This window comes from Lentinus tigrinus, assembly GCF_003813185.1.
Source record: "Lentinus tigrinus ALCF2SS1-7 unplaced genomic scaffold L226scaffold_91, whole genome shotgun sequence".
NCBI lineage: Eukaryota > Fungi > Basidiomycota > Agaricomycetes > Polyporales > Polyporaceae > Lentinus > Lentinus tigrinus.
The window spans coordinates 56-22173 of NW_027138000.1; the positions used below are offsets into that span (position 1 = coordinate 56).

Genomic DNA, 22118 nt, shown 5'->3' on the forward strand with positions numbered 1-22118 from the left:
CGAGGTCGAGGCTGACGACGGGGATGTCCTTGGACGCGCTAACGGAGTCCACGCTGGCAGTGAGGGTGCTGCGAGCGACAGGGTTCGCGTGGACGGTGCCGGCGAGGGCGAGGGCGACGGTGGTGAGAGTGAAGAGCATTTTTGGAGCGGTGGTAGACGTGTTAGACTGTAGACGGTTTGTCTGAGGTGTAGGTGTTGAGCCTGGAGAAGTGTCGAGGATGTACCATGGCTTTTATACCGTTGGGCACCACTCGTGCATTACATACCGTCACCGTGAGGGCGCGTATGCTATGAGCATTTGACTATACGAGCGGCGAGTTCAAACTACTACAATGTTTGCAAGGGCAGGAGACTGTATTGAGGTCAGCGCCGACAGTATCAGCTGGAGGGTTGAGGACCAAAAAGAAATATACCTGGAACTGGTCGGCCGCGCATAGAGCGCGTACTCGCGGAATTTTGCTCCGACCCCATCGTAACTGTCGTTGTCGAGGCTCCCTACTGCAGAGAAGTGCATTGCGAGGCCCTGCTTAGGCCAGGGTCTCGGAGGGAGCGATCCAGATTGTGTAGAGGGTTCGTTCGTCTGCAATGCTGCTACTCCAGACGACGGAGTACTGCTGTTACTCACCTTATTGCTCGTATCGCTCATACGGTATGCGGACATACCGTGTTCGGCTGTGCGTACTAGTGGTTTGCTGGGCGTCCCACCACTGTCGGGGGCTTGGTGAGGTCTAGCCGCCGAGAGTCATGTCCACAGTAGCGCTTGATCTACGGTCTCACAACCCCAGGCGCACTCTGCGCTGCATCCGCCGGGACTGCTGACCCGTTCCTGGGCCTGAGACAAAAGCGCTCCGAGTCTGTTCTGGAAAAGATGCAGTAATTCGGAATTGTACCGCGCCTAGAACCGCAATGCTTGAGCCTAATCGTCGCGGTGAGCACGGGGCTGAAGTATGGGGTTAAGGCGGTGAGTGTACTATAGCAGATTGAAGATGAAGCGTCTTGACTCACCGGGAAGGTCCGGAGCTAGCGCCTAGCAGCGCTGGCTGTCAAGCGAGGTTCAACGTCCGCCTATTCATGGCGACCAGAACGGATGATGCACCGAACTCACTGTGAAATAAAGAGCCTCGGGTGTTCGCACGGCCGAGTCGTTTGCAATAGAAACAATAACAAATGGTGGCTTGTCGCCCGCTCAGCGAACTAAGAGAGCTAGCCAAACTATGTCAGTACGCAGCGAGAGGACACTCAATGCATACCTCAACCACTAGCAGTACTCACGCACATGTCATGCTGTCGTGCGACGTCTTCCATATCAGCGAGGTTAAACGCGTGGCCGAGGTTCAAGTTGAAATCGGTTTCTGAGACGCCGACGCCGGCTCGACCTCGTGCAAGCCACGTGTTCTGTGGCGGTGCCCACCTCCCGCACAAAGGTTAGGGATGGGAAATTCAAGCAACTTCGAGTCCCACTCGAGGTCTCCGATGCCCGGGATCCCTTCATCCATATCTGCTCTGATCTACACGTTCTATGAAAATACGGAGCCCCAGAATAACAGTGACTCGGACTATGCTTGACGGTTTGACCATGTCGATTGCCAGTGGCCGCCTGCAAATTGACTTGAAGTCGACGGCCTTCAAGTTGTCGATGAGGTTTCGTTCGCGAGACCGGTGTGCACACAGAACTTGTCGCGCGGGTTGCAAGCACTGTGCTCAAAGATAGTTCGGGCAAGTTTTGCTATACAGGGACAAACGCGATACGCCTTCAATCTGATTTTCCTTCGCAAGAATTATACCAATCGCAACGAGAAATCCTTATGCTACGCCCCAACCGTGCCGGAGGGCTTCCTCAACCGTTACTCGTACAACCTGTCAGAGAAATCAGCAACGGCTCAATATCGCGCACGCAACCGGACAATTCAGTATGCGGGAACGACTCGGAAACGTACCTAGGAGACGGTCCGCCGCCTGAACGGCTTTCAAGGGATGAGCTCGAAGTCCCAGCCGACGTAGTTGACGGCGTTGTAGCACGTGTTCACCACCGGGACCTGGGCGAACGACGCGCACCCCACCGGACCAGTGTAGAAGGCGAAGGGAAGGCCTTCATTGCTCGGCTGGCTGATGAACATCGAGACGAAGTTGAAGCCCGGGGTCAGGCAGACCTGATGGGGCTGGATGCTGGCGTCGAAGCCTGTGCAGCTGCCGCAGCCGGTCGAGCGGCAGAAGAAGAGCGACGCGGGGTAGATCTGGTCGGCCCCGGAGCTCTTGCCCGTCCCGAGCGTGGCGTTCGGGTGTGCGCTGACACTGTCCTTGTGGAGGTCCAGGACGGGGATCGAGGAGTCAGCGCTGACGAAGTCAACGAAGGGAGTGACGGAGGTAGCCGGTGCGACGGGGGTCGCTTGGACAGTGCCGAGGAGGGCGAGAGCGAGGGTTGTGAGACTGAAGAGCATGGTGTGCAGTGGTATGTGCTGTAGACTGATGCCTGGGGGGATTGGTCTGGAGAGGTTGGCATTCTGCATGGTGGTTTATATACTGTACTTGGGGCCGACGAGGGTGGCCCATGACAAGCGGTGACCGACCACATGCGCGGCTCACTGAATGGGTGACAGCGGTTCCGTACGGCAGCAACGTCGAACGTTCATCGCTGAGCAGCGTCTCGGGCCTAGCTCAAACATGAACGACTAGGTACTGTCGTACCTGGACGAGTCCTCTCCTATGGAGCGGCGAGCGGGTGCATTGAAGAAGATCTGTTACGATTGGAGTGCGAGCCGCCTAAGAACCGGTGATGGAGCTATGGAGGTCGTCGGGTAGCCGGCCAATCGTGATATCTGAGAGGCACAGCCAGTCATGCCCCGACCTCTACGGCCCACATGTTTGCTAGAAGGTGCGGTCAGCCCGAAGTAGTGCAATTGAGTCGTCGGGGAGGCCTACTCGTATGAACATTCTTGTAGTCGCTAGAGTTGTACGTCCAGGTCATGCGGCGGCATTGAACCGGATTAACGGCCAAAAGGAAGGATGCTGAGGTGAAAAAGGTCAGCCTGGAACAGCAGTCAAGCTAGAGTAGCAGTCCAACAAATGTCAGCAGGACTTTAGTGTTCTGTCCATTGACTATGACGGTTCCTGAGGGCGGGGAATCAAGTCCGCGAATGCCGAAGCGCTACATAGCGAGTGGGAGGTGCAAATCACTGAAGTGTGGAGTTTCTTTCTACTGTAGAGGAACAAGAGAAAGAAAGGTCACGGTATCGACAGTATTATTGAGCCAAAGGTATGTCGTAGCGGACGGTACTAAGAAACTGGTGAGTATCCTATGAAGGTTCAGCGGCTCCGAGCCGGAGGTAGTACGGTCGAACCTTGTAGCGTATTGACAGGATCGGCCGGTCGGCGTAGAGGTGACTCCATTGCCTACGGCGAGACGCTGTAGAACCTTGTGCCCTGACAGATAGTATTCGGAAGTGAGATACCAATGAGCGCAAAACAGGCAGCAAGCCACGAGCTCAGCCAACAGTAGCAGCGGCCACACTTACGTAGGTTCGCAAGGTTTTCGCCCTGCGTTCGCAGGTGTCTGGATGGATAGAACATGTCAAACCTAGGCAGTATGGTTATGGCCCTCAAATGTAGTGTGATATGTCCGAGAAGATGGCGGGTGATCTTCAACTTAACAGAAGGTCAAGGAGTCGGAGACGACTCTGAGTATCTAGCTCAGCGCAAAAAAAAAGACGACGTCATTCACCACGTCACCACGTGCTAGACCGCGGCCCGATCTCTCCGGTGACCCACGCCAAGCCTCGTCGACATATACCAGGCCGTCAACACTATTCTTACTACCCAACCGCGCTGATCACACGAAGCAGTCCACTCTATTACTGTCACTTGGGCCTTGGTCCGACCGGGAGAACCGTGATGTGCAGATGGTTACACTTACCTGGTGTGGGATCAAATGGCCGAGTGTATGCCAGGACCTGTCGCTGCGAGAACCAAGTAGCCATGCGCTTGCAAAAATGTCCTTCTGCGAGACTTCTGGCGGGCTCGAAACATGTAAACACGGGTACGGTTGGAGTCTCGTGCGGTCGAGGCCATATGCGGGCAGCGGGTCGACCTCTATGCAGGTTCCGTAGGGTGCGGGCACCTCTATGCCAATCTCTTCGCTCACTACGGACTGAGCTCGAAGGCGAGCCACGCCAGAAACTGCACAGAGCCTCAGCCCGAAATCAGCGACCGATTGGCAAGTGTTCACCGCGCGCAGTTGCTGAAGTGACTTGCACCCCCGAAGCCCAGGACATGGCAGGCCCTCGTTACTGGGCTGGACGCTGAGGTCGTAGCCTGCGGTGCAGTCGGTGCAGACTGCAGTGATTGTCTAGATAGAGGAAGAGCACGGCAGGGTAGATATCCTCAATAGGGCGAACATCGTTTGTTGTGTGGGTCATCTGACGGAAAGCCCTCGGTACCTCAGCCTGCAGCATGCAAGATTCCGTTGAGTCATATTCTAGAGTTGATCAAGCCAAGCAAGGTACGAGTGCAGCGCTATACGAACTGACGCCTGACGTCTGAAGTGACATCGGACGGCATCCGTCGGAATCCACACAGGGCCGAGGGACGTGAGCAACGCGAAGCCTTCCACCATTCCGGGATAGCGACCACCTAACATCCATTTAAATTATTTACTCCCAACCATCCCATCCTTCAATACATCAAACGCGTCAGTGGCAGCTCATCTGATGCTGGGCGTCACGGCAGAACATACCTGCACATTGCACAGCTTGAACTCACGGGCTCAGCTCGAAGTTGGTCCAGCAAAACACACACTCCGACGAGTCGGGCGACTCAACCAAGGGCGGTTTAATCGCGACGCATGTGTTCACCGTCGAGATCTGTCTGGGTACTTCGCACCCCTGCTGCATGACCGTAACTGCGAATGGCAGGCCCTCGTTGCTCGGCTGCTCGATGTACGCCGCGACGAACCCGGTGCCCGGGTCCAGGCATACGTTGTGCGGAAGGGTGCTGAGGTCGAAGCCCTCAGGACAGTTCGTGCAGCCCGTGCTGCAAAGAAGGAGCGTCGCGGGGAAGATCTGGGCCGCCGAGTCCGCCTGTGCGCCAACCTTGCTGAGGGTGACGTTGGCCTGTGCGGGAACGCTGGTGATGTCGATGGCGGGGCCAGGGTCAGTGACGCTCCCGCCATGCGCTGTGGGGACGAGAGTAGTAGCAAGTCGGGCGGGAGTTGCGTGTACGGCGACGATGAGAGCGAGAGCGAATGGGACGATCGCGGAGAGCATCGTGTGGTGAGCGGCTCGGTGCACTGGAGGGTGTCCGTTCTGCAAGAAGTTTAGAAGTACTCGGAACTTGCAGCCGATGAGGGTGGCCCATGACATACCTCATGACAATGAAAGTAAATTGTATCATTGGTTATTGACTTCAAAAAGTGCCGACGTCGTTGCAGACGTCGGGCGTAACGCCGTGGACCGTATTAGAGCCATCAGCTAGAACGTCAAAGACCGCATCTGGCGGTACCTAGATGCGTGATTGACCTTCAACAGAGCACGGCCTGTCGGAAGACTGTCGTCGGAGTGCGAAGCGTGGGTGACATATAGGGGGATGGGAGAGCGCGGCCTGTTGGGCTGGACATGGTAGTCAGAGGTCACGGCACTTACCATCTCTCGGGCAAGCCATGCGCGCATGAGCGTGCGGATTGTCAGGGCGCAAGCGACTATTGTCCGTCCTCTGCGGCCCCAAACGAGGTGTAGACGCGTAGAAGGTAAGTGAAGCAACACGGACTCCGTGCTGCGCAGCTTCCAATTCTCCAATACATGCAGAGGATACTCTTACACAGTTGGAGAAACGTACTTCGAGACCGTCAGTCTACGAGCTGCTCAATCAAGGCCGCTCTCGCCGGTGAGCGGGGGGTGATTTCGCACTCGAACTTGGCCGGATCACTGCAAAACGGAGACGAAACATCATGATTATTCCCAGTTGTCAAATAAGAGATAAAGGAAGGGAACGCGTACGAAGTGATGCTCGTATTCACGAACTTTGCCTCCATGGGCATGGGCTTGCCATTCGTGTCGAGAGGCGGAGTGATGTTGAACGCGTGCAAGACCGACGCACAGGTGATGAATAGAGAGGCGGCAGCGAGGTGTTGTCCGGGACAGATCCTATACTCGTGTCAACATCGTCTCCCAGAACTCCTGGAGCGAGGACTTGCCTTCGTCCAAAGCCAAAGACAATCGTGGCCGGGTCCCTGACCTCCTCGTTCAGCTGACCGTCTTTGAGGTAACGGTCGGGGTTGAAGCGGGAGGGATCGGGGTAGACCTCCGGGTCCTGAGCGAACGCCCTAGAAAAATGTCGGTTGGGAGAAGATAACTGGACGTAGCCACATACATACCATAGATTGGGGAGCACAATTGAACCAGCGGGGATCCGGTAGCCATTGTAGATGTCATCCTTGAGAGACGCGTGCGGGAGAGACGTCGGGGTAGTGACGTGCCACCTCAGGACTTCCTTCACGAGGGCATTGATGTACGGCAAAGAGTCGCGGTCCGAGAAGTCGGGGAGGCGGGATGGCCCGATTACGCGATCGAGTTCTTCCTGGGCCTTCTTTTGCACATCGGGGTAGAGCGCCATGGCGAGGAAGAAGACGAGCGCGCCGCTCTCGGTCTGCACGAGAGGCAGGTTCAACGTTCAGCGGATCCTCTGACGCAGTATTCATAACTTACAGTACCGGCGCCAGCTGCGTGATTGTGAGCGATGAGCCCTGTGAACGAGAGCGTAGAAGAGTGTATCACTGACCAGTCCATATGGTTGTAGCGATACCCAGACCCATTTCCTCTTGTTCGGCGGCTGCGTCCGGGTCCAGCTGAGCAGCGTTTCGCACGATAGCAGCCAACACCGAGTCGTTTTCCGCGCCCTCTTCCTACAGAATGACGACCGTCGACATCAACTCATTGCTCAAAGACTGTGAGATGCCAGTAAATGGTTACCAGGTGGCGCTTCCCGGCTTGCCATATCCCTGTGGTAATCTCGCGCATGCGTCTCTTCACATATGCGAGTTCCTGCTTGAAACCCGCACCAGGGAACCATGACGGAAGGTGTTGAAGGACGGGCAGTGACTCGACCAGGTACTTTCCGGGCACGCAGACGTCGGCGGCGATGCTCAGACCACGCAGCATACCGACATACTTGTCGTCGTCGCCTTGCGGTTCGAGGCCGTACGCGACGAGAATAGCAATGGCCGTGAAGGTTCTGCACGTTCTGTCGGCGTAGCTCGAGGATTAAAGAAGACACGGGACTCACTGATGAAGGTGTTTCCCAAAGGACTTGGGACTTGCTAGGAGATTGCGCAGTAGGTTATGCGTGACGTGCATTTGGTACTGTCGGTACTTGGCGATGCTCTCCGGAAGGAGCTCGTGATGCAAGATGCGCCGACGTGCGCGCCAACCCGGACCATAGCTCATGAGCGGGAAGTTCCAGTGGTAGATATCAGTCCTGAAGGTGCCATCATGAGTCGGGATGACCGTGCTCGAGACACACTAGACCACATACAGATCGCCTATGACCAGGGTAGGTCTGTCAGAGTAGTTCGCTGACCGTTTATCGAGGAGGTCGGAGGCTGCCTCGAACGAACCGATCGAGATTGTGGACTTCCCGAATATACTCAGATGCACGAGTGGCCCTGGGACAGAGTTATATGGCTTCAGCGAGGGTGACAAAGGCGGGCGTACCGTATCGTTTATGCAGCTCAAACAGTCCCTTCGCCAGGTCCTCTTTTGGATAATCGAAGAGGTTACCGATTATGGGCCATCCTGGAGGACCGGGAGGCAGGGGTGCCGCGGACCGACGTCTCTTTAGGTAGACGAGGGCGAATACAGAGACCGCCAGAATCGAAACTGATAACCACAAAGGATCAACAGTCTCGAGGGCCATGGCGATGAATGCAGGGGCGACGGGAATGATTTAAGTTCGGGTTGGAACCGGACGATCAACTGTAGAGCCAGTAAATATACTCAACGACAGACGGTGGAGCCGGAAGTAGAGGTCAGCACACTCAACCGCCGACGGTCTCACGGCGGTGCCGCGTTTTGCTCCAGTGAGTCAACGACGTGCTGCAAAAGCATGTAAGTCAACGTAAATATACAACTCTTTGTCGAACTCGGGTATAAGGGAGTACTCACGCTGCACAGCCGGAGAACTTTGTCCGACCACACGAGGGGTTTCAGCTCCCTCTTGGTAGTAGCTTTACAACAGCTGTGAAGACGACAAGGACGGGTGCAACGGCAACAGGCACTCAAGAGCGCTGCAAGCAACGGCACCGGTCCTCGAGTCCAAGTAACTGGCAGATGACTCGTAGATTGTGGAAGATAGGCGACCGGGACCGGAACCGGTTACTACCGTGCGAGAGTCAAGCCTAGTAAGCGCCTTCGGAGGCAAGAAAGTGACTTGGCAATGGAGCTTGAAGTGACGTGGTTTGGTATCCCCGCTGGACTTCCCGGCTCGTACGTATTTTGTGCCTTTCGAACAGTGACAGCGAGCTTGAAATTTGAAGTTCAACTGGAAGAAGCGATTGAACGAGCGATGCAAGCGATACTCGTACTCGTTGTAGGCGGTGCTATGGTTTCCAAGAGAACCCCGAGTGTGAACGGGGGAATTGCAAGGCAGACGGGGTACGGTGGCCGTCGAGCGCGATGAGAAAATTGGTTTGCCTGTGCGGGGAAGAGTGAGAGCGATTGCGAACAATGAGTAATACTGCTCACATACCATCGCAGAGGGATAAAACGGTAATTGCATTGAGAAAGAACCGTGTATCCGGACTTTTAACCTTGCCTAAGGCACACGGGAAGAGACAAGAAAACGAGAGGGCTGGAGACGATGCGGCGTGACTTACACGTTACGTCACGCGATTTGTCACAACATCTACGCGGTGCCAGTGACTCGGAAGTCCGTTCATCCTTCCGTCTCAACCGTCGACTGAACTCCATCCGCATTATGGTCATGATTATGGATAACTGCTGCTAGCTCTGACCACCATCACGCGGTTTTTCCACTTCACTGAATATCCACCAGGCTCCCGGGACTACTCGCTGAGCTACTAGACTCAACCGTGTTATGAAGACGTCCTGTACTACAAATACAACCATTCAAGTAACCAGTTTCACGAACTCGTCGGCCAATGCCTGGGGAGCCTTGGGACCAAAGGAGAGGTTGGCATTATTATAGCTCAACTTCGCGTATTTCTCGCCCCTCTCACAAACCTTCTCTTCAACAGCGGCAATGGCCGCCTCCCTCTCCTCCATGCCCCAGCCCTTCCGCACAGCCTCCGCCAGTGCGAGCCCAACCTCGAGTCCGTCGAGCATAGCGATGTTCGCGCCAGCGCCAGCGAACGGGCTCATCTGGTGCGCAGCGTCCGCAACGAGCGTCACCCCAGACTTGTGCACCCACCGGTGGCCGAGGGGAAGGTAGAACAGTGGACGGTGGTAGATCGCGTCCTCGTCGCAGATCTCAATCATCTTGTGCATCCACGGCACCCAGTCCTTGTAGATTTCGTGCAGGACGTGCCGCACCTCCCGTGGCTCGCGGGGGAGCGCCCAGTCGAGTGGACCGCGGTGCCACGCGTACACGCGGATGCGCCCGTCGCCGTTGCGCTGGCAGATGAACATCTTGCCGTCCTGAGCGCAGTAGCAACTCCCGAGCCCGATTGCCTCAAGGATATCTGCGTTCTCAGGGAGTGCGGCGACCGATGGTGCGACGGAGATCTCTGCGCCGGTGATGTCGTGGTAGATGGGCGCAGCGGGTGAGAGGAGTGGACGGACGCGTGAGTTGCCACCGTCGGCCCCAATGAGGTAGTCCGAGACGACGACAAGGCCGTTCGTGAAGGTGAGCTCGTGCTTGCCAGTGCCGTCTTCGAGGGGGCGGACGGAGGCGAGAGTGTGGCCCCACTTGATCGCGCCCTCTGGGGTAGCGGCGACCATGATCTCCCGCAGAACGCGGCGGTCAATCTCGGGGCGAGCCTTCGTCTCATCCGGTACATCTTCCTCCGTGCGACGGAAGACGGGGATACCGTCCTTACCGCAGATACGTCCCTCCTGGGCGTCGATGCGCGAGTTGGCCTTGAAGGCGTCCGCGAGCCCGTTCTCGCGCAGCGCACGCTGACCTTCTTCCCAGGTGAGGTCCAACATGCCACCGAGGTAAGCGCGAGCATTGCTGCTCTCCTCTCGCTCGTAGAGTGTGGCCCGGATACCGCGAGTGAGGAGGGTGAGCAGGACGACAAGGCCTCCGGGACCGCCGCCGACAATGACAATGTTAGGCTGGGGGGTGATAGTAGGCATGGCTCAGGACGAAGAGATCGATGATGCTGAAGAAGAGGGCTAGCAGACGAGTATGTTCCCCGCTATACTGGGAGACCAGGCGGCCTACACAGTCCTTTTATTACTTCCCGCTCGATCCTGACAGAATAGCTATGTCAGCGCATGCGAACCAAATATTAACCCACGCGGGCACGGTCAATAGCTTCTGGAGTAGCTGCGACGGCGTCCGGTTCTTCCTAGAGACCGTGAAGCCCCCACATGAGACCCGCCTTTGAATTGGGAAGACGTGCAAGCACTGGCACGCATCGTCTAGGCCGGTGGTTTACGTTGATCTGAATCCCCTTCGGTAGAGGTGTCGTAACAAATCGTGACTCCGAACGCTGCATTGAGAAGCGTGGGTGAAGACCGACCAGCACCGACAGCGCATATGGTTATGCGCTGTCGAGTTATCACGTTTCGTGACCTCGGTATCTCGCGTCTGTGGATAGTCTGAATCAGCGACTGACAGAGTGTGTGAGCATGCTCCCAGACTTACAAGATTTCTCATGATCGCGCAGTCCGAAGATGAAAGGCAGTGCAACAGGCTGAGGTTACAAGCTGGTTAAGCTACAATAGCTCATATGGAACGGTCACGATGGACGGCGGGGCTCTCTTCGGTACTGCCCGCTGAGCTCCGAGAATCAAAGCGACACCAATCTCTGGAGTTAAGTAACAAGGACTATTCAGAAGACAATACTACGTACCTTGCCTTTCCGCATGTCAGGGAATGCACCAAAGCTCTGCAAAAACATGAGTTGCGGTTGGAAACTTCGCTGATCGGTGATACAGAACCATAATTAGCTTGTAAGTACACGTCGAACCGGCTATGTAGGCGAAAACCGCGCACCTCGTATACACTATCAGTCACAGATGCGATGCCGTCGGGTGCAGCTTCGTGAGCGGGGACTTGAGGAGCACTTCAACGATCGGCCGCATCTCCGCATAAGCCGACCCGGGCCTGTCCAACTCAGCAACACATTAGAACGCATGTACAGTGAAGTTTTTACAGGGACCGCTCAACTTGCTTGCTTCGAACCGTTACACCGATCGGCGAGTTTCAGTGGGAGGAAGACACAGTGCCTCAGGGCCGATAGTGCGCCGAAGCATAGGCGTCTAGTCATACGGCAGCCCGGGCCGGCCGCTAGCCGGTCGCGCTCGGCCGTCCGACCTCTATTTCGAAAGACTCTTTCCTACTCCCAGTCTTACTCCCATTCCTTGGCCACTGATTGAAGAGCGTGAGGGATGCGACTCTATGCGCTTCCTCCAGTAACGGATGAAGATTACTTCAACTCATCCCAGGCGCTGCGCGAAATCGAAAGTATGGCATGATCGTGAACGCGGAGGATTGGTAGTAAGTGTACATTGTCAATACCAATGTCAGGACCATCGTGACTCATATAGCAGAAGACGTACGTTTCTTACACCTAGGTTTTCAACGTCGCTCCGGGCGCCATAGGTCATCCAACTTCTGTTTGGACACACGGGGAGAAGCCTCCCCATGGCAGGCTGGTACTCGCTGCCGCATGCTACTAGCTGCATATAGTACTCACTTCCGGGGTAAATTTGGAAGGGGGACAAGGGTCATATGGACTGACGGTTCCCAACTTCTCCAGGCTCAATATTCAATGCTGGCCCTTTCCCGGCCGATGTGGGGCACCGCACGCCGTTCCAGTGGCGCTGGTAGTCGTGTTGTGGGTTGATACACTCGGTTGGTGCGAGTTCGCGGTTCCAGGTGAGGAGCCGGGGACCGGGATTTCGGCGATATATTCGAGGACTGCTGAACGGTGAACCGAGTCGGATCTCGGCCATGATATGAGTTAATTCCTCTCACCTACATGCGTCCTCGCATGCTCACTGCAGCATAATCGTGACCCCCAGATCCGATCCTTGCAATCCGCGAGCTCGTATTGGTGTCAAGGCTATAGCACGATCGAACCACTTGGGGATGGGTTGAATTTCCGACGTCCGCCGTGCCAAGTGCGCCTGTCCCACGTTATACAACAATACGTCATCGGGTGTAAGGGTATGACGCTCTGGAGATTTGACCTTCCTGCTCGTATTGGTGTGTCGATCCCAGCATCCTGTTCCGCCGGCTCTGCTATGGTGCAGGTGCAGCCAAGTACTCCAACTAATCGGCCTCATTATATCCCCATGTCCCGAAGTGCCGTCAAGCTCATACGGCGACGTATATCATCATCGTGCACTCTATTCTATCCCAGCCTTACTTTCTCCCGGACGCAGGTTCAAACCGATCTACAGAACAAGTCTCGTCCCTGGGGTGTGGTTGGGATGTCTAACAGCCACAGGAACGCACATTCCGGGAAAAGCCGGTGGTGTATTCGCGGAGCGTTGAGTTGCATGACGGGTCATCATTGAATAGGGTGTGTTCCCGTCGTCATCAACGCGTAGTTCGTCTTATCACGGTTCTTATTTCGTGGTATATAGGTACGAGTGCTCTTCTAATCAGTTCCCCTCCCCCATTTCCATCCATCCCCGCCATGAACGTCGCGGTGAGCCTACCATTACACTCCTATCCCAGGTATTCCTTAGCTCACACAATGCAGTCCTCCTTTCATATTAGTACTACGCCGTCGCAGTTGATCTCATATCAAGTCCCGACCCCTCCAGTGCGTATGCAGCCCAGAGGGTTAAACAATTTCCATGTCTGATTAGCTCTTGCAGCCGTCCAAATCCAGTTCACCCACTTTATCCGCATGTGTCCCTCAGTCTGAAGTGGACATCCCTGGAGAAGTCACCATCTTGATCTCACAGACATTTCATCCCGACTCGAAACTCATACCCCCTCAACCCGACACCGTCTTCCGCTCATCCGACAACATCTTCTTCTATGTCCACCGCGCTGTCATACAGGAGAAATCCTCGAACGACTGGAGCAATCGCCTTCCATATCTACCCGCCAGCACCTACCCGAACGAAGAGGGCGGCATGAACCAGGTCATCGCATTGCCCGAGTCCGCCGCAGTCCTCAACGTCCTCCTCCATGCCATCTACAACATATCATGTGCTCCCTTCAGCCCCTCCATTCACGACCTCGTCTCTGCGGTGGACGCTATGGAGACGTACGGTGTGCCGGCAAAAGACGTCGTCCTACCTTCGTCCGCGCTATATGGGCTCATTCTCAGCAACGCACCCCTAGCACCCCTCGCAGCCTACACACTAGCGGCGCAACATGATCTTCATTCGCTCGCCGTCCAAACCTCCACACACTTGCTCTCGTATCGCCTCATGTCCCTTCCGGAGACCACTGCAGAGCAGATGGGACCTTTGTACCTGAAGCGGCTCTTCATCCTCCACTCTGCCCGCCTCGGTGCCCTCAAGCGTCTCCTCCTCCAGCCGCCACAACCGCATCCGCCATCACAGACGTGCGGATCTGTCGAGCAGACGAAGCTCACTCACGCATGGATGCTCGCTGCTGCGCAGCTCGCCTGGGAAGACAGAGCCGGTACGTGACTCTCCGTTGTATGCAAACACTCTGCGGTACATGATACTGGGTGTCAAGACCTCCCCTCGAGCGCGATCGAAGCCGCGTTGTTACCGCTGGGACACCAGCTCTCCTGCCCGTTGTGTGCGGACAGATTAGCGGTACGTGTGAGGCAAGTCGTCGCCGACTGGGCCATGGTCAAGGTGCGTCGCGCGTTTTTTCGCGCACGTCCTTTAGCATACTCTCTTGCAGCCAGACTCTCTGACCCCTCCACAGAGGTCTATCTAGTAGGGACATCAGCGTTCAGTCTATCATTGACCGTGTATGATCACTCACGATGCTATGTAGACAGACGTGCATCCCTCTCGTGACTATTAGCGAAGGTCCGCACTTACCCATCAACCTATCGTGTTCAAGTCCCGTCTTCTTCAAGTTACCCAGTAATGATATATCGGAGTCTCGGGTTCTGCTTGCTGTGTACTATATACCACTAGCACTCTTCCGACGTCGCTCTTACCAAATGATCTATTCTGCAACGTCTGCACGTGTACATCCGCACCCGCTACCCTTCATGTACTACTAGTTGCTAAGTATCTTCGGTTGCTCCGCACCCATAGCCTTCAGTCCCTCCACCAACAGCCGAGGAGCATCATCCGCGAACGCCATGTTCACGTTTATGTAACTCATCTCTGCAAACACCTTCGCGTGCGCGCAAAGCTTCTCCTCAACAGCCGCAAGACTCGCCTCCCGCTCCTCCACGCCCATGCCCTTCGACACCGCCTCCGCTAGCGCCAAACCAACCTCGAGCCCATCATGCATGGCCACATTCGCGCCCATCCCCGCGAACGGGCTCATGAGGTGTGCCGCGTCGCCAACAAGCGTAACCCCAACCTTATGATCCCAGCGGTGGCCAACGGGTAGGTAGAATAGCGGCCGCGGGTAGACCGCATCCTCGTCGCACACATCGATGATCTTGTGCATCCATGGCGCCCAGCCCGCGTACATCTCGTGCAGCACGCGCCGCGCCTCCTGCGTCTCGCGCGGGAGCACCCAGTCACGCGGCCCGCGGAACCACACGTACACGCGGATGCGCCCGTCGCCGTTGCGCTGGCACGAGAAGAGCTTCTTGTCTTCCGCGCAGTAGCAGCTCCCGAGCCCGACTGCCTCGCGGATGTCTGCGTTCTCGGGGAGCGCAGCGACCGCGGGCGCAACAGAGATCTCCGCGCCGTTAACGTCGTGGTAGATGGGTGTGGAAGGCGAGAGAAGAGGCCGGATGCGCGAGTTGGCGCCGTCAGCACCGATGAGGTAGTCCGAGACGACAACGAGCCCATTAGTGAAGGTGAGCTCGTGCTTGCCGGTGCCGTCGTCGAGCTGGCGGACGGACGCGAGGGTGTGGTCCCACTTGATCGCGCCCTCGGGGATGGCCCCAAGCAAGATCTCGCGAAGGACGCGGCGATCGATCTCGGGGCGGGCCTTCGTCTCGTCGGGCACGTTGTCTTCAGTGCGGCGGGCGAACGGAATGCCGGCCTTGCCGCAGATGCGGTTTTCTTGCCCCTCGAGGCGGGAATTCTTCTTGAAGGCGTCGGCAAGTCCGTTCTCGCGCAAGGCGCGCTGGCCTTCGTCCCAGGTAAGATCGAGCATGCCACCGAGGTGCCTACGAGCGTCGCTGCTCGCCTCTCGCTCGTAGAGCGTGACGGGGACTCCGCGGCTGAGGAGTGTCAGAAGGGCGACAAGCCCGCCTGGACCGCCGCCGATAATAGCAATGTTGGGCTGGGTAAAAGAGGTGGAAGACATGTCGGGGGAAGAGTGAGCCGAAGACAAGCACTTGACGACTTGCGATGGAGGAGGATGCTTGCGGAGTCGGGAAGGTCAGATGGTATCACTTGAGGCCTTTTATGCCTCTTGCGTCTTTCCAGGGGCCTGCTACGTTAATCGCATAGTTACAGTATTAGCTTGCAGCGTGCACAATGAAAGGTGCACTCAGTGACTCACAGCAAAGCCTTCGCGTCCTCTTCAACGGCTGCCCGTGAGGGTACCCGGGGCCAGCAGTCGTGCGCCGTCCAGCCGCGTCATCCAAGTTCACGGGCGAAAGATCCGCGCGAAGCTCGAGGCCAGTTCACAAGCCGACGACACACGTACGCCCAGCCCCACATCGGAGCCGTGGGTGGACCGTGACTAGCGAGCGATGCCCATTGGTATATGTTCTTGCGTCCTATAATCGACCAGCGGGGACGATAGCGTAGCACAAAGGTAACTCACGATAATGTTATGTCCGGAAGTGTAGGTATGAGTCCGATGAGTGCCATGCACCATGCTCCACATCTGCCGCCCCCTTCAATGGGGCATGAAATCTGTGTCGGTAGCAAAACAGGTTAACTCAATACATATGCTTGTGACCTTGTAGGGATGGCGCAGTTTGGAGGGACACGATTGCATCATGGCATGCGGGCCGCATCGTGCCCACAGCCGGCATGCAACTCTCGTTGTCATGTCGTCCTTCCGCGCGGAAAAATGTGTCTCACCAATGTGTTCAAAAGCCCAACGCCAACCAACCCTGCTTTCGTAGGTCTCATGTCCTTCGACACGTCTCTTTGTCTTAGCACCGAAGTCGAGCGAGCTTGCTCAGGCTGCCATCACCGGCTATTGTCTGTCTTGCCCTGTTTTCGAAAATCGCGCGCAGAGGGTGGCAATGATGCAAGAAAGAGCAGCACACTCATGGAGAGTCCGGACGAACGGAAGGGATGTCGGAGTGACGCGACGGTGACGTTGCAGCCGCACCTCCGGTCGTGACTGTCGCGTTACGTCGCGCGTTTGTCACAGCAAATCTGCCTTGAATAACCGGCTTGTAAGTCATCACAAAGATATCTCTGCGATCGCGATACTACTCGTACAAAATTACGGACAACTCATACAACATGAATCCTACTGCAGTTGAAGACACGGTATCGTCACGGCGAGAACAACGCTTCAGAGAGCGTCACGCTCCTCAAGAATCTCCTGCGCACGATCTTTCGCCTCCTGGCTGACGTTGGGGTCTACGGGCACGCTCACAAGGTAAGAATACGCGCATACACCCACCACACAAGAGACTCACTCTTCAGCGTGGCCTTGTAGCCGGCGTTCTGGCGAACCTCGTCCTTGTCCTCGTCGTAGCCAGCGCGCGTCTCCTCGGTCTCGGGCTGGGACTCGAGCTCATCGATGGCCCGGCGAGAATGCTCCTTCGCCTCCTCAGAGACGCGAGGGTTGTTGATGGCAGCCTGCAGTGCGCCGTTAAGTTTCTATCCGCCCGAGGGCGCGTCGAGGAACATACCTTGTGGCCTCCGATCTGACGGGTGGGGAGAGACATGTTTGCGACGATGAGCTGGTGGTATGCGACGGTGGTGAAAGTGATGGAGAGAAAGGACTGAGTAGGCCCGACGCAAGGCCTGTCTTATATATGCGCGAGGAGGAGGGAATGACGCAGCACTGCGTAGTCACCTGCCTTTCTGGGCAAGTACCCGCTCGCATTTCGTGCAAGCCCGCCAGCTCGAACAGAAGCGGCGGAGCGTCCTCCGCTGCCCCGCGTCGATGACGCAGTACACGCGTAACTCCTCCCAGCCCACGATCTAGCGCACGTGGACGGCGGAACCTACCACCGTCTATGGTCGCACATGTTGACTTCGACCTTACTGCAGCGATGCGTGCCACGGTTCGGGCACCGCTGAAACTGAGCGTTAGTCAGTTACTCGTGGTTCATTGCTATGTGCGTCATCCCGATTGTCGTATTACTGCAATGTCACCAGAAGATATAGTTGGAGATAATGTGAGTCGTGGTCACTCTAGGAAGAGATAAACCAGGGCAGCTTCACGGGCAAAGCTTTCACTCATACCTTTTGAGCCATTATGCATTAGAGCTCCTAGAAATACTACCATGATTAAGGAGGGAAAGAACTGGGCAGTCGCGACTCGCTGGCAGAAAGTGGAAGAGGACGCGCGGCGAAGGCGCTCACAAACCAAATTGCCACGTGGCTATCTACGCACGATCAGATAAGAGTTAGACTCGACGGTACTCATCGTATGCTCATCCCACGTACTGCTGCTCGACCCTCACCCGTCCTAAATCATCCAGATATCATGCAGAAATCACGCCTGCCTCTCAGTGTCTACGAAGTGGTGATTGACTGCGTTTGGGAACCGCTGCCATGGATGGATAGACACGAACTGGTTCACTGGACATCGACACACGACGCGCGCTCAACAAACCCTATTCACGACCTCTTCGCATGCGCCTTGACATGCACCGCCTGGTACCCCCGTGCATGCCAAAATATCTATCATACTGTCGTGTTCCGCTGTTCGCTTGACGTGGAACTCTTCGTTCGTTCCATACGCGAGAACCCGTCTCTCGCGAACCTCGTCCGGGAGCTCATCGTCAACCTGCGCCGGGGGGAGTACATCCCGTTCACCCACCATACCCTTTCTGGAGCTTTGCGAAATGTACGCGCTATCGTGCTTAAGTTCCCAGACCTCCATATCTGGGGGTATCCTCCCAATCATCATATCCTTGTCACTCAATATCACCTCACCGAGCTCGTCTTCGAGATCGACCCCTCCAATAAGAACCTTCTGTGCTACGCATTCCGGGTCGTTTGGTCACTGCACGATCTTCGGAGTCTCAGCCTGAGTTTTTATGGCGGTGCCCCTGTATCAACTCCCTCTATCGTGAACTGTCTCCGGTCGCTGCGCAGGTCCTGGTCGTGCGAAAATTTGAAGGTGCTTTCGATCAAGGCGAGTGGCTTTTTCATTCTGTACCGAATACTCTCCGCTGAAGATTCGTGAAGGGAAAGTATTTGCAGGAGGTCATGAACATCCTGCCCTCCTGTCCCTTCGGCATAGCAGTCGAGCAGCTAGCTGTCTATGCAGACGATCCACTATCCACCTATCCCATCGACGACACCAAGCCGCGTGCACTGGTGGAGCAGATGAGTTTCCTCTACTCGCTGCAGGAGTTGCATATATGGACTGCAAGCGGCGGTGAGAGAGAATGGGGAAGCATTACGATCACGCTTCCCCTTCTCCTCCGGGCCTTACCGTCACCGGACACTCTCAATAGCCTTCACGTGGTGGTCAACAATGACATCACGTCTTATCGAGTCCTTTTCCTCCAAAGCGTGGCAAAAAGCCATCTTGGCGGGATTCTGCAGCAGTTTAACAACATGCCCGTTCTGTGCTTTGAGCTCACCGAGACGGACGACGGCGGCCGCAGCACTGCCTGGTGGGAACATCAACTACGGATGTCTGGAATCCACCACACGATACCTATGCAGGCGAAGATAGAATCTTTCAGTCAGTACTATTCATTCTGATATGATATACACGAAGTTGATCATATGCTGCGTTCCACCACGTTCCCATTGCCGATACAACAGAATCCACCCCGGCCTGGAGAGAGGACATGCCTCACCGGTCGAACCAAAATTTGCTGCAGACGGTTCACTAGCCAGGAATTTTATGTCTAGTAGGGGAATATCACAGTTTTGCGTGGTCACACTAAACGACGCATTATTGTCGTCGATGCTCCTCGGCTTCCTATGCAGCACCCCGTTCTGGATGTTCGCGCTATTCCATCACGGCGTCGTACTTGCACCCAAGCACGCACCGTGGAGGCGCTCCTCGGTGTCTATATGAACTCAAAAAATTGTTGCCGCACTGAACCCGCGACTCTATGTCGGTATGTACCATCAGCTCTTCTCATTTCGACACATTCCCTCCCACGGAACCCTCCACAGGACGATCTACGAGCATCACGGGGCAGCCCCAACGCCTTCTACTCTATGGTCGCCTCTCCGCTACCCCGCCGCGCTATATCTGGGATATGCTATCGCCAGCGTCGAGCATTCAGCCCACCTGAGCTTGAGGGAGCTTCGAGCCGGCAAGCCGCGCCGCTCGCGATACCGCACCACCCCGGTAGTCCCTTGGTCGGGTCACGGGTCTCCTGTTGGGCTATAATAGCAGAACGTCGTGCGATGAGGGCTCTGTCTATCTCGCCCTGCACCTACCTCTGGGTTGACGACATCAATTCACCATGGGCGTAGGAGGCGCAGCTACTGTAACAACGAGTTCTGCGGTGGAGGGGTACGGTCATCTCCTCGACGGAAAGAGGAAGTGGTACAACAACAGAAGGTGCGAGTGTCGATTTGCTCTCTTTCATTTCAGAATCTCTAACGATCCTGTAGATTGATTGCTCTTGACGCATGGATCGTCCTATGGTGTGTACTCCCACCCTGTATCTTGCCTCTCCGTGAGGTTCGCTGACGCTTGGAGGTAGTCTGCTCACCTCTTCGTACAATGGCTTCGACGGAAGCCTCATCAACAGTCTGCAGTCCATGGACACCTGGGAAAACTACTTCAACCGCCCGCAAGGCTCCCTTCTTGGTCTCTTGAACGCTATTCAGGTCTGTACAGCTGTTTCTGTAAACCCGGTTTCCTAGCTTACCCGAAGATGATTATCCTAGAATATTGGCAGTATCGCCGCCTTTCCGTTCGCTCCATACCTCTCCGACGGTATTGGTCGCAGGCCTACTATCATCATGGGTGCAGCTATCGTGCTTGTTGGAGCTGCTCTGCAGACCGCGTCCCACTCGATCGGGATGTTCATTGGTGCTCGGTACGCTCCATGCTCGTCTCATTTGATACCCGCGCAAGACCTGACCCATCTCTTTAATCGAAGGTTCATGATCGGCTTCGGGGTTAGCTGGGCTCACAATGCTTCGCCCATGCTCGTCACCGAACTGTCATACCCACCATACCGTGCGCCCTTGACGTCCCTCTACAATTCGCTCTGGGCATCAGGCGCCATAATGTGCGTTCGCAGTCACCGTTCATGCAGCTTGATCTGACCTGCCCATGCAGCGCCGCCTGGACAACGTTCGGGACGGAGTTTATGCGCAACTCGTCCTGGTCATGGCGCATTCCGTCCCTCGTCCAAGCCGCCCCAGCCGTCTTCCAAGTTTCCCTCCTGTGGTTCGCGCCCGAGTCACCGAGATACCTGGTCGCAAAGGGCCGCGAAGCCGAGGCGCTATCGACGCTCGCATACTACCATGCAGACGGCGACGAGTCCGACCCGCTGGTACAGTACGAGATCGAAGAGATAAAAGCGGCCATCTCTCTCGACCGCACCGCTTCCTCGAGCGTCGGCTGGAAGTCGCTCTTCACCTCGTCCGGTAACCGCAAGCGGCTCCGCATCGTGCTCGCGATCGCGTGGTTCTCGCAGTGGTCCGGGAACGGGCTCACCTCGTACTACCTGAACATCATCCTGGACAACATCGGCATCACGTCGTCGACGATCAAGCTCCTCATCAACGCGGTGCTGCAGATCTGGAGCCTCGCGTTCGGCATGTCCGCGTCGTTCCTCGTCGAACGGGTCGGGCGGCGGCCGCTGTTCATCTCGTCGTGCGCGGGCATGCTGGTGTTCTTCACGCTGCTGACGGCGTGCTCCGCGGTGTATGCGGAGCACCAGACTCAGGCGGCGGCGCATGCTGTGATTGCGTTCATCGCACTGCACGGAGCTGCGTACAGGTGCGCGGGTATTCGATCGCTCGTATGAAAACGGAAGTCGCTGACAGGTCTCGAAAGTCTTGCTTTTACCCCGCTCCTCATCTCGTACACAGTCGAGATTCTGCCCTACAGCGTCCGCGCGAAGGGTCTGACGCTGCTCAACTTCACGACGTCTTGCGCACTCGTGTTCAACCAATATGTCAACCCAATCGCGCTCCAACGTATTCAATGGCGGTACTACGTACGTATCCCTTATTTTACTTGACCTGGCATGAATTGACTCGAAGTGACAGATCGTGTACTGCTGTTGGCTTGTCTTCGAGCTGGTGTACTGCTGGATCTTCGTCATCGAGACGAAGGGTTTGTCGCTCGAGGAGACGGCCGCGCTGTTCGACGGGACTGAAGACCAGGTCGTTGCGCAGGGTTTGCAGGCTGCGGGTGCTATTTCGTCGGATACACGGTCCGACAGGGAGAAGGACATGGACTAGGCTCCCACAGGCTCGAATAAAGTTGTACGATACTTGGTGGTATGGCGGAGGAGGGAGTACTATCAATATTTATGATTCTCCCCTTGGCAGTGAGCGAATTGGACGATGGTTCTATCTTACTTTGCGAGTGATTCTTTCGACACGCCGAGCTCGACCCACGGCGGGCATTGCCAGATTCTCCCCCATGGAAAAGTCGAGGAAAAGGCGCGACACGACGACAACTTTTCCCTTCCACGTGCCAAATCAAGGAAAAGTGTATGAAAACGTAACCTTTTCCATGGCTTTTCTCCCCACACGTGACCAATTTAGGAACAGGCGTCGTCGTGACGCGCC

General features: G+C 56.1%; 12 protein-coding genes across 12 annotated transcripts; 3 read left to right on the forward strand and 9 right to left on the reverse strand.

The window, feature by feature from the left end:
• Positions 1–249: 249 nt before the first annotated feature.
• On the reverse strand, positions 250–808 carry L226DRAFT_400846 (uncharacterized protein). The gene is made up of 2 exons (XM_067674565.1): positions 414–808; positions 250–352 (listed from the first exon to the last, which is right to left on the reverse strand). The coding sequence occupies exons 1-2, from the start codon at positions 659–661 to the stop codon at positions 328–330; spliced, it is 273 nt and encodes a 90-aa protein (XP_067528379.1). The 5' UTR covers positions 662–808; the 3' UTR covers positions 250–327.
• Positions 809–1653: 845 nt separating this feature from the next.
• On the reverse strand, positions 1654–2753 carry L226DRAFT_400862 (uncharacterized protein). Its single transcript, XM_067674566.1, has 2 exons — positions 1938–2753; positions 1654–1857 (listed from the first exon to the last, which is right to left on the reverse strand). Exon 1 carries the CDS (start codon positions 2505–2507, stop codon positions 1968–1970), a length of 540 nt encoding a protein of 179 aa, XP_067528380.1. The 5' UTR covers positions 2508–2753; the 3' UTR covers positions 1654–1857; positions 1938–1967.
• A 358-nt stretch (positions 2754–3111) lies between these two features.
• Positions 3112–3621, reverse strand: L226DRAFT_541168 (uncharacterized protein). Its single transcript, XM_067682021.1, has 3 exons — positions 3513–3621; positions 3339–3420; positions 3112–3273 (listed from the first exon to the last, which is right to left on the reverse strand). Exons 1-3 carry the CDS (start codon positions 3565–3567, stop codon positions 3240–3242), a joined length of 171 nt encoding a protein of 56 aa, XP_067528381.1. The 5' UTR covers positions 3568–3621; the 3' UTR covers positions 3112–3239.
• An 885-nt stretch (positions 3622–4506) lies between these two features.
• Positions 4507–5588, reverse strand: L226DRAFT_400942 (uncharacterized protein). The gene is made up of 3 exons (XM_067674567.1): positions 5357–5588; positions 4792–5297; positions 4507–4729 (listed from the first exon to the last, which is right to left on the reverse strand). Exons 2-3 carry the CDS (start codon positions 5256–5258, stop codon positions 4714–4716), a joined length of 483 nt encoding a protein of 160 aa, XP_067528382.1. The 5' UTR covers positions 5259–5297; positions 5357–5588; the 3' UTR covers positions 4507–4713.
• A 248-nt stretch (positions 5589–5836) lies between these two features.
• Positions 5837–7902, reverse strand: L226DRAFT_474354 (cytochrome P450; the record flags this gene model as incomplete). The annotated part of the gene is made up of 10 exons (XM_067676576.1): positions 5837–5915; positions 5982–6139; positions 6181–6313; positions 6365–6636; positions 6696–6709; positions 6769–6892; positions 6960–7221; positions 7273–7464; positions 7522–7651; positions 7701–7902. The coding sequence occupies 10 exons, from the start codon at positions 7900–7902 to the stop codon at positions 5837–5839; spliced, it is 1566 nt and encodes a 521-aa protein (XP_067528383.1).
• Positions 7903–9072: 1170 nt separating this feature from the next.
• On the reverse strand, positions 9073–10632 carry L226DRAFT_541170 (FAD/NAD-P-binding domain-containing protein). The gene has a single exon (XM_067682022.1). The coding sequence runs from the start codon at positions 10299–10301 to the stop codon at positions 9114–9116; it is 1188 nt and encodes a 395-aa protein (XP_067528384.1). The 5' UTR covers positions 10302–10632; the 3' UTR covers positions 9073–9113.
• Positions 10633–12095: 1463 nt separating this feature from the next.
• Positions 12096–12478, reverse strand: L226DRAFT_541171 (uncharacterized protein). Its single transcript, XM_067682023.1, has one exon. The coding sequence runs from the start codon at positions 12459–12461 to the stop codon at positions 12171–12173; it is 291 nt and encodes a 96-aa protein (XP_067528385.1). The 5' UTR covers positions 12462–12478; the 3' UTR covers positions 12096–12170.
• Positions 12479–12607: 129 nt separating this feature from the next.
• On the forward strand, positions 12608–14265 carry L226DRAFT_401057 (uncharacterized protein). Its single transcript, XM_067674568.1, has 7 exons — positions 12608–12700; positions 12765–12829; positions 12884–12946; positions 13002–13782; positions 13840–13964; positions 14038–14048; positions 14110–14265. Coding segments are annotated over exons 2-7 (993 nt in total). The 5' UTR covers positions 12608–12700; positions 12765–12817; the 3' UTR covers positions 14111–14265.
• On the reverse strand, positions 14102–15851 carry L226DRAFT_496342 (FAD/NAD-P-binding domain-containing protein). Its single transcript, XM_067677555.1, has 2 exons — positions 15754–15851; positions 14102–15684 (listed from the first exon to the last, which is right to left on the reverse strand). The coding sequence occupies exon 2, from the start codon at positions 15553–15555 to the stop codon at positions 14341–14343; it is 1215 nt and encodes a 404-aa protein (XP_067528387.1). The 5' UTR covers positions 15556–15684; positions 15754–15851; the 3' UTR covers positions 14102–14340.
• Positions 15852–16635: 784 nt separating this feature from the next.
• On the reverse strand, positions 16636–17259 carry L226DRAFT_496345 (uncharacterized protein). Its single transcript, XM_067677556.1, has 3 exons — positions 17072–17259; positions 16856–17018; positions 16636–16796 (listed from the first exon to the last, which is right to left on the reverse strand). The coding sequence occupies exons 1-3, from the start codon at positions 17105–17107 to the stop codon at positions 16729–16731; spliced, it is 267 nt and encodes an 88-aa protein (XP_067528388.1). The 5' UTR covers positions 17108–17259; the 3' UTR covers positions 16636–16728.
• A 59-nt stretch (positions 17260–17318) lies between these two features.
• Positions 17319–17659, forward strand: L226DRAFT_541173 (uncharacterized protein). The gene is made up of 2 exons (XM_067682024.1): positions 17319–17577; positions 17631–17659. The coding sequence occupies exons 1-2, from the start codon at positions 17402–17404 to the stop codon at positions 17635–17637; spliced, it is 183 nt and encodes a 60-aa protein (XP_067528389.1). The 5' UTR covers positions 17319–17401; the 3' UTR covers positions 17638–17659.
• A 2166-nt stretch (positions 17660–19825) lies between these two features.
• On the forward strand, positions 19826–21785 carry L226DRAFT_474351 (general substrate transporter; the record flags this gene model as incomplete). Its single annotated transcript, XM_067676575.1, has 8 exons — positions 19826–19923; positions 19977–20009; positions 20069–20195; positions 20256–20407; positions 20471–20602; positions 20653–21318; positions 21376–21538; positions 21591–21785. The coding sequence occupies 8 exons, from the start codon at positions 19826–19828 to the stop codon at positions 21783–21785; spliced, it is 1566 nt and encodes a 521-aa protein (XP_067528390.1).
• Between the last annotated feature and the right edge of the window lie 333 nt (positions 21786–22118).